The 12,332-nt window shown below is 41.7% G+C and overlaps 1 protein-coding gene across 1 annotated transcript in view; it reads left to right on the top strand.

Annotated features, from left to right (window-relative positions):
* LOC307251575 (sodium/potassium/calcium exchanger 3-like) overlaps window positions 1-12,332 on the top strand; it is a gene marked incomplete at its 5' end in the record, with an annotated part of 63,587 nt that overhangs the window by 21,258 nt on the left and 29,997 nt on the right. The window contains one exon of the mRNA XM_080028947.1: window positions 8,325-8,401. Coding sequence (XP_079885073.1) covers window positions 8,325-8,401 — 77 coding nt within the window. The remainder of the gene's footprint in view (window positions 1-8,324; window positions 8,402-12,332) is intronic.

Raw genomic sequence — 12,332 nt, 5'->3', positions numbered from 1 at the left:
AGCTGACGAGAGTGGCCCTCCACTGGGATACTGTACTGTAGAATGCGTGAGGAAGTTCCATGCATGGGCCGCGAGCAAAAGTTTAACACACGCCATATGCATGTACACAGTCCGCCCACTCCTCAATCCTCGTCTCTATAAATAAACCCACACACACTCGCCCACGCGCACGGTGTGTTAGTTGATTGCGATGACGTGACAATCGAGTGACCTCACTCATGCTGAAACCACTTGCCAATTAACGGTAAATCAAAAGGACATTGTTTTGACAGTTTTACATAGTTTTTGACATCCTTTTTTGACGACTTGTGTGACACACATTATGTAAAAGCGGAAGTTGACATATGTCAGTGTGTGTTTTTTTATGAATGAGAGTGAATCTGGAGAGACGTATGTTGTTAGTTTGGTGGAGAAGGTGGGCCCATGCCTTCCAGCCAGTAGAAAGAGGGTGAGTGAGTGAGTGAGTGGGTGAGCAGCGTACATACAGCAACTTTTTAGTCAATAAAAAGCTACATACAAGACTGCAAAGGTTTCTTCAGCTCATTTCCCAACACACACACACACACACACACACACACACACACACACACACACACCCTCCCACAACGATGACAGCCAGCTACCACGCAGGCTGCAGTTAGGAACGAACCAGGCCCAAGGACAAGGAGGGGGTGTGGATCGAAACACCTAACCTGCTCTATACTCCTGAGCGCAGTGTGTGTCTGTGTGTGTGTGTGTGTGTGTGTGTGTGTGTGCGTGTGTGCGTGTGTGTGTAAGTGTGTGTGTGCAGATATGCTGTAATGCTCCTAAACTGAGGTTAGAAATGAAATATTTTCTCCTTCGCTTTGCTATAACTGCAATAACTGTTATATTTTATTCTATTCATCATATATTTTACGGATGGGTATCTATCTATCTATCTATCTATCTATCTATCTATCTATCTATCTATCTATCTATCTATCTATCTATCTATCTATCTATCTATCTATCTATCTATCTATCTATCTATCTATCTATCTATCTATCTAATCCCTCCATCTATCCAGTTTTCTTTTGAATTTGGCCCCAAGCGAGCAAACTTTTCCTCAAACGCACCTCATTACGAAAGAGTCAGCTCTAAAATATTTAATCGTGTTTTTTTCGGTGCATAACACACACACACAGACACAAACTTTGAAGTGGGTCTCTTCGTTATGAAAATTTGATCCATCGAGTCCCATAAAACTTTAAAAGTCTCAAAGAGCCTTATCAGTAAATTATTTGCTGCATGATGGAAGGAGGAAGCTCCCGGACACAGCATAGCAATTTGTCAGGCTCAAAAAACCATCACAGACAACAGGCGGGTAGGGGAGAACGGGGTAAGTAGGCACACTTTTTACTCTAGTGCTCATCACCTAAACATCTTTCAGTATTCAGTTTTCATTCCTACATTAAATTGAAGCTTAAGGTGTTGGCTTGAAGTGTGTACCCCTCACTTTTTCTATCTTATTGTAATAAAGAAGAAAATAATCATAAAAGACACCCTTACACACTGTGACAACCAACCCCATCAAGGGGTCGGTTGTCACACACTATGGGGTTGTTTGTCACAATGTTATCTTAATGGGAATAATCTTAAAAAGAAGGCAAGAAAGCAGAACTAAATTTGAAAGTTTAATTGCATTGTCAAGTTGACAAATAGGCCTACATAACTTACTGTAGCCTTGGCAAAAACTAAACTAAAACTAAAACTTTTGATTTTGTTGCTCTTTGTTCTTTTGAATGCTAGCTGCCTTTTCCTGCTCTATTCTTTCCTTCTCTGGGGTGTCAGTGAGGATACAGCTTGACAATTTATTTCGTTATTGGGTTCCTTTTCTGGCTGCAATCTTTGGATAACATGTGACAACCAACCCCCCAAAAAATGTGTCGAACAACCCCAACTAGAATTTCTTGCTAGCATCAAGCCCAACAACCATCTGACAACTAATTAGCTTGCTAACCACAATCTAAACTATAGTTTACCCTTCACACTTTTTATGGGTAACACGTTTTTTGTTAAAAACCCATTGTGTACAAGCCTAGAAGAAAAATACTGAGGAGCTAAATATTTTCAATTTGACTTGAGAAACACAAACAGTCCTCTCACCTCAAATTCAACAGTCTAACTCCAAGGAAGACTATGTAGGTGACCTCTGATCCCAATTCTGGATATTTACATACCAAAATTTCACAGACAGCGCCTTCTGGTTCCGAGATATAAAGATTGTGGCAACCAACCCGTGTGACATATAACCCCGTTCTCCCCTACACTGGTAACTCTGCTTAACACTTACATGTCTCTTTGCCTGGAGACTGTTCTTACCATCCCATGGGCTTGTTCTCCTCTTGGTTTACTGTTCCAGGACCAGCCAACTATAACTGCAAGTGACAAGACCCAGGGGAAGAATCAAAGCAAGTACTGAGATAAAGAGAGTCCACTCCACACACAGTCTCATTGACTATACTGCTAGTTTAAAATAGCAAATGAAATAGGAAATTAAAGGAGATTTGGCAGACGTGTAATAAACGCTTGCATCTGAATGCGTGTGTTGTAGCGAAGAATGAAAAAAGAAATGGTGCTGCAGACCAAAACAAATAACAGGCCAAACAGAAGTTGCGCTACATTTGGGTGGGAGAGTAACATATTTTTTCGATTTCCTTCTGTGTCTGCCTGGCACATATTAGAGAATTGACAATAAAGTTGACTTTGACTCTGATCTTGTTGGGAGCCGCTCAGTGGCTCACAGCAGCTTCTTCCACATCTCCTGCTAGATTAGAACTGGCATGGTGTGGCCGGGCGGGCAGGCAGGCAGGCAGGCAGGCAGGCAGGCAGGCAGGCAGGCAGGCAGGCAGGCAGGCAGGGCAGGGCAGGGCAGGGAAGGGAAGGGAAGGAGAGTCAGCTCAGAATATGTTCCCCCCAGTACGCTGAAGCCTGATTACTGATTGATACATTGACTGCAGCAACTGATTGTGCATAGGAGGGGGGCAGGGGGGGGACTAAAATGATTGCAGAAAGGAAAAAGAATGGAAGTCTCACTGTGTGTGTGTGTGTGTGTGTGTGTGTGTGTGTGTGTGTCATTGCACGTGGGTTTGCAGCCAATAATGTAATAACGGCCGATAAAGTATCTGGCAATACATTATAGTTTTTGCAGTTTTTAATGTAACAAACGTAAAAACATTTCTGAATCAATAACATTCATAGCATTACATATAAAAAATGGAAAATCTATTTTGTTATCGGCGGTTATTACATTATCGGCTGCTACACTGGCTCCATCTGCATGTTTAAGTCTAAGTGTGTGTGTGTGTGTGTGTGTGTGTGTGTGTGTGTGTGTGTGTGTCGGTGTGTCGGTGTGCGTGTGTGTACTCCAGCCAGCAGGGGTGGCATCATCAGCAGCTGTTCAGGGAACACCCCAGTGACCTCACTTACAACTGTATGCATTCATTATCAGGCTCTAACTCCATCTCTCTTTCTTCTTCTCTCTCTCTCTCTCTCTCTCTCTCTCTCTCTCTCTCTCTCTCTCTCTCTCTCTCTCCTTGTTCCCTCATGTACAATCCACTTTGCCCACATATCCTGCTCCATCAGCATGACCGTTAAGGAAGTAGTATATTGTGGCCTTAGCTGCCTTAGTTCGGGTATTTCACTCTCTTTCTATCCCTCCACTATACCCACAAAGTACTAGCAACCCTGCTCCAATCCCCCAAACAGCATGCATTATGCACTGCTTCTCGGCATGTAGTACATCAAGCTACATTGCTAATGCAAGTGCAGCGGGGAGAAGTGACTCCCCTCAAGCAGTTTATTATTTTTTACTTTACCTCTCTCTCTCTCCCTCTCTCTCTCTCTCTCTCCCTCCCTCTCTCTCTCTCTCTCTCTCCCTCTTGTACTTAAACACACTCTGCGTCAAGGAGACACCGGCTCTGTTGCTATGGAGTTGGTGTCCAGGCGGATAACGTTGAGCGAGCACACTTTACAAGAAGCGCTGATAGTGGGGGGGGAGGGACTGATCAAAGTGTGCTGATGTGTGTGTGGTGTGTGTGCATACGTTTGATCGTGTGCCTTTTTATCTGTTGCTCTGTTACAGCAAACTTGTAGATTACCTTTGACATTATGACGCAAACCCGAACATCTTGCCCAGTTATTTAATATCGGATGAGAGCCTACAGTTTGAAAGATAGGTTCTGTACAGGTGCTCACTCTACTTTTGTCCATCTACAAATATGTGTTGGGTTTTTTAACCCAGTTTTGACTTAGCCTATCTATTTATAGATAAATGACATTTTTGGAGAATGCTTGTTGTCAGAATCTCTTTTTGTCAGATTCATTGAATTGAACTCATGTTCCCCTACCTGTCCGTACTGTGTGAACACAGCCAAGCTCTGTGAACTGCTATGTTAACAAAAAGTAAGCAAACACACGGGGGCCACCATAGCTAGCAGCATGCCTGTTTACAGAGCCTAAGCTGTGTATATTAACATTGGATTTCTTTTATCTAGCGCATACAGAGTGCATTTTAAATGTACATTTATTCATTTTAGGGCTGTCAAGCGATTACATTTTTTTATCAAATTAATTACAGGCTCTGTGATTAATTAATCTAAATTAATCGCATACTTTTATGACACTTTTATACCTGTTTATAAACAGCTGTATAGCCTGCTACAGTTTGTTTCTCTCTCTCTCTCGCGCTCTCCGTCTCTCGTAACTTCTGTCTCCACAACAGACAGCGCTGCACTTCCACAGATGCCTATGCCGATTCATTCACCATCGTCGTACTCATAGGCAAAAATATTGACACACACACACACACACACACACACACAGGGTGGGTGTCCGTTTACGCGGGAGACGAGACAGCTAGCAAACAAAATTGAGACACACGGAGGAAGATTGAGAGATACTGTTTTGAACCTATATTGTTGCACCCACTAAATCAATAATGCACAGACACTGCGGAGAATAAAGTAAGATGTCTTCCTACCTTCATGCTTATTTGCCCAAAGCATCCCATAAACCGTCCATAGAGCCCTCGGCCCCGCCCTTTCCTCTGCTTCTCTCTTTTCTTTTCTCCCTTTCACCCGTGCGGGCTGTAAGCTGCAAGTGCAGCTCGGTGCAGCTCACCGAGCTGCACACCACTTTTGCACCGGGTCAAAGGGCATTATAGAAGTGCGATTAATCTGCTTTAATTTTTTTAATCGCGTTAATTATGTGATTAATTAATCGAAATTAAGGCGTTAATTTGACAGCCCTAATTCATTTGTATTGCACCTTACATAACAATTAACACTGTATCAAAGTGCAAAACCTAGTTCCAATAAGAAAACGCGCAGAGACCTAAGCGTAGAAACATTAGACTATCATAAGAAAGAACAGAAATAAAATAGGTATAAAAACAGAAAACATACAAGCACAGAAACAGTGAATATAAAGTAAGTTCAGAAATAACATAGGTACATATGAAAACAGTTTTCTAGTAGAAAACCATATTAACCCGAAAATGAGCATAATATGTGACCTTCTAACCACTACACACCACAAGCACCCCCCGTGGGCATATGTTTCTGATTCACATTTTAAAAGAGCTCGGTGCAATGAAGTGGAAGCGCTGTGTGTATTACACATCTTGTTTACATGTAGGTTCAGTGAGTTTCTTGTGGGAGTATATTGTGGTTCTTCATCACATCCGCACATGTACTTACTACCTCTCGTGGGAATTTTGGCTGTATGCTTATTGGAATTAGCAGTATGAGCATTTTTATTTTTTTCTATCCGCAGCCTCTTTATAAGTGCTCTGAGGGACTTACAGTTTTTTGTTAATGCTTGCACCCTCTTCGGACAAAAGCGGTGGTGTTTTTAATACGCCAGCTGTAGTTCCTGGGTGAGCGTACCCATGACGGAAGGCATTAAGAAAAACTATATAAAAATAGCATTTTTTGCACTGATGGTCTCGTTTGCTGTCCCATGTCATTTATGGTCATCAGAGGGAAAATTAGACTGTTTCAGAAATATTTTAAAGTTCCTCGTAGCACCATTAAAGACTAGAAGCATCTTACTGAAACCTGGGCTGTGTTCCAATTCCCATCCCTGCTATCGAGTAAAAAAAAGATTTAGGATGTACTTACTATCTTTCATGGGAAGTAGTATAAGTACTGGTCAGTAGTGGTCAGATGCAGCATGCTTCAAAATACCCAGATGCCCGCTACATCAAGTGGTGATTTTCAGCATGCTTTTTTGGGGCGATTCTGACCCACAATTCACTGCGCAGTAGAAATAAACGTCACAGTTACTTAGCGTAGTGTGAAAGCAACCAGCGATGAGACGGAGATATAAGCAAGAGGCAAGTTCAAGGCCGTGCCATGTTATGAGGAAATGTACAAGTTAAAAGTATGTCCCCAGCCTACTTCATGCTAACTACTACACACATTTTATGATCAACTGTAGTATGTAGAATAGTAATAATAAGAAAAAATGCAATTTGGAACGCAGAGATAGTGCCGAGGAGGACTGCAACACAATAACACTGCAGATACAAATAGGTTACCGTAGTATACGAAACGGGGGGAGAGTGGGTAGAAATGAGTGGGAAAGGAGTGACCTCTCCTTCCTGCTCTTGTTTGCTCTCTGCCACGTGTTGTGAAGGAGATGAGATTTGAATAAGAGTGTAGGTGGAATAATAAGTTACTCCTAACTCGCATTCATTTATTTGTTCACCCCTCTTATGGTTACTTTGCCTGCCTCTCCATTAAAGAGCATTCTACACTCTGTGAGATGCACAACATGTACCCTTGATGTTTAATCTTATACCATCAAGCATAGGCAATTAATGCCATAAAACACACTATATAATCCACTCCACCTCCAGATTTTTAGCATTAAAGGTACAGTGTGTAGAAATGTATAAGCATTTTTCAGAACAGACTAAGTAGAAATGCAATGTAATATTCATAATTACAGTATGTTTAAATAAGTGTATAACCGCTTGGAAATAAAGGCTTTGTTTATTTCATTACCTCAGGAAGAGCCTTTTATATCTACATAGGAGAGGGAGGGGGGGGGCACCGCCATGTTTCTACAGTAGTAGAGAACGGACAAACGTAAAGGGCCTTTACTGGTATTAACGGTCAAAAATGTCATCGGGCAAAGGAAACTTGCTGCTGTGTGCGGCGCTTCAGCGTGCTGTTGCCGTGATGCAGAGTTGGCTTGTTTTAAGCCGCAAACTACATGGGTTAGCTCTCGTGAGCTAGCTGGCTAACAATGACATCTTTAGCATCTACTCAGGGCTTGACCCCCTTGCTGTTATTGGTGGAGACAGCCAGCAAGGCTGGTTTTATGTAACTTTAAAACATGTCAAACTTGAAAATATTATTTGTGTTGAAGCTGGAGTTAAAGTATTACCACCAGACATTTGCTTTCTAGTTAATTTTGACAGCTTTTTAAAATGAAGATGAGCAAATACTGCAGGAAAATTCAAGTCTTTCATTATTTTGCCTAAGTTACTCTTCTACTTTGGTAGAAGAGTAACTTAGGCCACCATTTGAAAGCCAAACTTCTTCTTTTTCATCCCTTTTTTCCGTCTGCCAACTTTCCACTTTTTTGTCTGTTTTTTGCCCACACACACACACACACACACACACACACACACACACACACACACACACACACACACACACACACACACACACACACACACACACACACACACACACACACAGTTTCTCTCTATTGCTCAATTGTTCTAGTATTCTCATGCAGAGAAGTTCTGTTTTCAAATTGCCGTTATACCCCCATCACCCTCTCTCTCTGTGTCTCTCTCTCTCTCTCTCTTCTCTGCTGTACATCCCACTTGCCTTACCCGAAATATCCCTCCGTGGCTCTATTTTTAAAATGCTCTCTCTCCTCTTTGCCCTCGCCCTGTCCTCCTGGTGCTCACTTTTCCCATTTCCTCCTTCTCTTCTGGGTACCCACAGAGGAAGCGAGGTCACTCACACACACACACACACACACACACACACACACACACACACACACACACACACACACACTCCATGGCAGGGCCACAGTATAAGGCTGTGACACACTCTTGCAGAAGGTGCTCTCTGGGCAAAGGCCTACTTGTCACTACACATGAGATCAATGTGTTTCTGTGCTCATAGAGTTGGCCTGCCCCGATGGGTATTTGAAATAATTGTTCCCAGCACTGGACTCTGCGTGTAAAACACATCACATACGTACATTAGACACTTTACAGTTACACTACTGTATATGGAGGACTGCTCTAACTGTATGCGTCTGTCTCTTCCAGCTCTGCACGAGTTCCCTACCGACCTGTTCACCCACAAAGAGAGAACGGAAGGAGCTGTGGCCCTGCACGTTCTGTGTGTAAGTTTACCAGTGTGTGTGTGTGTGTGTGTGTGTCTGTGTCTGTGTGTGTGTTGGTTTTAGATGTGAGGGTGTGTATAAGTGCAGCCCATGTGATACCGTATTACATTTCAAAGGATAAGGCTGCTGTTGGTATTCAATCTATTTCTTTGTATTATTAAAGTTTGTGACTAAGTGGAACTTTTCAATATTTCTGAAACCGTCTAATTTTTCCTCTGATACCCTTGTTTTTTTTGTCTTATAATGCTATTTCTTGACAATACCATAATAAGTTTGAACAAGCCAGCCATACTCCTTAAGAGATTATTAACCCGATGTATAGGTAAAGTCAGCGATTTTGGAGAATGCTTGTTGTCAAAAGCAGTGAATATCTCCTCACAACCCGCTAATGTCCTTACTGTGAGTGGAAAAAGAATCCAGTGTTAATACACAGCCAACAGGCATGTTTCTAACTACCCTGGGCCCCCTTTGTTAACATACCCCTTTACAGAGCCTAGGCTTTTGTTCACACACACACACACACACACACACACACACACAAACACACAGTACGAAGAGGTAGCGGATTGTGAGGGAGATCTCTCTGATTTTGACAAAAAAAAAGGGATTTATGACAACAAGCACTCCAGAACCTCTGAGTGTACCTTTACGATTGCACTCCAATAAGATTGTCTTACTCAAGATGGACAAAAGGAAAACATATGGAGTTAACTACAGTCAAAGTGCCCTGATGGCCTCCTCCACAGCAGGGCCCAGCAGCTGTTCACTACGCCAGGTCAAGTCTGGGATGGAGACACTCTAGTCCTGCTCATGTCAGAGTGCTACCAGGCAGGCAGAATGTTCCAGTACTTGATGACCCATGATGATGTGGCCATGTGGAGCTGTAGCTGATAGTCTCCGGGGGGGTTGGGGATGGGGGGGGGGTCCACTCTAATGGGAGCTCATGCCAGCAGAGCAGTGTCTCTGTGGGACTCTGCAGTGCATGAGCAAGAGTGCAACGAACTACCGAATAGACCATTTTGCCCGTACATGATTGACATTATCGCCAATGGCACTACCTTTCTACTGCACGCTGCAGCCACCCTCTGAGTTAGGCCAAACCAATGCAACCTTTCCTAGGGACAAAAAGAAGCAAATTATACAGTGTATCATAAAAATATTGTGTCGTAATGAATTACCTAAGAGAAGTAGTCATTTCATAGCAGGTGCTTGGCTTTGTGAACAGTCTTTCCCACTTGTGGAAAATGCGAGTGGGATTTCAAACCCTGAAGTGATCCCATTGTGATTGCATGTATTTAAACTGTGACATGCGCTATATACTATAAACAGGTTTATAGTATATGGCATTTTATTTATCAAGTGCCTTTGAACAAGCTGTTCAGTTAGAGCTGGGGTGATAGTTTATTGTTGACCTATGGAACAGTCAATACTGTTAACTTATGGTCCACTTTATAACTTTATCCCAGCGCGTTCAACCCTATTTCACTCAGTCTTCATTAGAATCAATCAGAATAGTCTTCATTCATTGATAGATATATTTTAAAAAAAATTACATTATCTGTAAAGGACAGACAATACCACCGATTATCACATTTGGATGTAAAAACTCGCACGGCAACACTGATCATTTCCAAACAGTTTTTTAAATATATGAATTTATTTTTATTTTATTTTATTTTATAACCTTTATTTATACAGGTAAATTCAATTGAGAGACAAGAGAGACCTGTTCCCATTTACACGTTACCACACACATTCATACACCGATAGCAGGTTAACTATCGTCATTCACACGAGGCAAGGATCTTTACAGAAAAATTGTCTATTTCTGTAAACTATACTATACTAATTGTAAAAAAAACTCAATTTCAAACAAGTGTGGTGGCAGCCCTCTCTCCACCTCTCCTCATTCCTTTTTACTGTTAACTAGACAGCACTCCTACATGATTAACTGTGTGCCGCTAAACTGGTTAGGACATTTGACTAAAGATAGGGATATAGGCCAGGCAAAGTAAGGCATTTTGGGGCCAAAAATAGAATAAATTGTAAAAGAATTTTTTTCAGCTCAGATAATTTCTATGAGGTGTCCAGAACAACATACTAAAAGTCCTAAGAAATCCTAATTGGGGAAATATGTTTAATTCTCATCAATCCGAGATGTGTGCCAATAAGGCGAGACACCAATAAATCCCAATGGGGCTATTTTTTTCCTTTAGTCCTTTCAAAATGAAACTTTACACAATGAAAGTATCCATGAAAATTTAAATGTTTTGTATTACAAGTTTCTTTGAAAATTTATTTTAATATGCAAATGAGCTATACACTAATCGTACACGCCCAAAATAAACCCAAATAGGCTTAATTTTTTCCTTTACTCCTACCACAATAAAACTTTACATAGTAAAAGTATACTTGAAAAGTAAAACATTTTGTATTACAAGTTTCTTTTTAAATGAATTTGAATATGCACATGAGCTCCACACTTATTGAATATCCAATCATCGTACTGCCAATGGGTGATGGCAATGCTGCTTTTAGACTGGCCTCTAACCTGAAAAACTGCCTGGCTTACCTGCCAGGGGTATAACAGGTGCCTCTCATGAATTAGATTTGTCTCTTCAAATACCACTGCACGCAATTTGATAGCACTACAACCAATCAGAGCAATGAACAATGTGATGTATTAAGCCCCGTTCATTTAGCGAACAGCGGGGTTAACTGTTAAATTGAACTTTTGCCGTGGTCGGTCAGCAAAACAGAACATTCCTCTTACTTGCTAATGAAAGATTTGAGTGCCGTCTTCCAAATTGTAAAGGGTCGAGGCCCCAGAGCACCATACATAGGGTTCTGGCCCGCCCATATCAGATAGAACCAATTAAAACGCAGCTCAGGATTTCTTGACATATTTAATGAGCTTCAATGGAGAGTGCCCAGACCAACAGGCGCAGCACATTTAATTTGCCAGCGCCTAGTGGTAGGTCTGGATTTCCAGGCTAGTGCCATTCCCTTTCCTATGCCAAATAGACGAGACGTAGAATCACAGCCTGAAATGGCATGGAGAAAGAGGAGATTGACACACCTTGGGACCAAGTAACTCCTTTGTCTACTTTATGCACCATATCCGTCTTGTTTTTGTTGCTTTCTTTGGTTCTGGTGCCAGAAACAGCTCGTGTGCATTCAGATCAGCATGATGCAACAAGAGTTCTAACAAGTCTGTGTCATCACCTACTGAGACTGTGTATTTTGTTCTGGCAGAGGTAATGGCAGTTTGGACAATGAGCACATCTGTATCGTGCTTTGCATGGTTTGTCATACACCATTTTTATCTTACAAGTTTCTTTGAAAATGAATTTTAATACGCAAATGAGCTATACTCTAATCAAATATAGGCTACCCAAAATATATTCGCATAGGCTTCATTTTTTCCTTTAAAGATCCAAGTGACTGCTGCAGATATTGCTGCGGTTGGTTGCATACACATTCAGTACTTTATGATTCCTCCTATACGTGAACCTATTGTGTATCAGCCACTGGCTCTGTTGCCAGCAGATAACAAAACATCACAGCTGGATGTTTTGTGGAAGACATCCCTACTCCTTCACTCTCAAAGGCCATCATGGTCTGGTATGATGCAGATCCTGCATCTTCTAGATGAACACCCTGGGAGAGCTTCAGTAACATTACTTCCAATGATTGATCTTGATCCCAGTGATGAATCCTGCATATACTCAACATTGAGGTTTGTGGCAACTCAAGCTCTGCAGTATGATGTGACCCCTGTTCTGACGTTCGACCAACCCCTTCTGGAAAGCCTTGACCATCATAAGTTAACTTCTAATACAAATGTTTTACTTTTCATGTAGACTTTCATTGTGTAAAGTTTTAATGTGGTAGGAGTAAAGGTAAAAATGAAGCCTATGCGGATATATTT

Source organism: Ammodytes marinus, assembly GCF_949987685.1.
Source record: "Ammodytes marinus genome assembly, chromosome: 6".
In the NCBI taxonomy this organism is placed as follows: Eukaryota; Metazoa; Chordata; class Actinopteri; order Uranoscopiformes; family Ammodytidae; genus Ammodytes; species Ammodytes marinus.
Note: the sequence above shows the minus strand (reverse complement) of the source record. Positions and strands in the feature narration are given on the sequence as shown.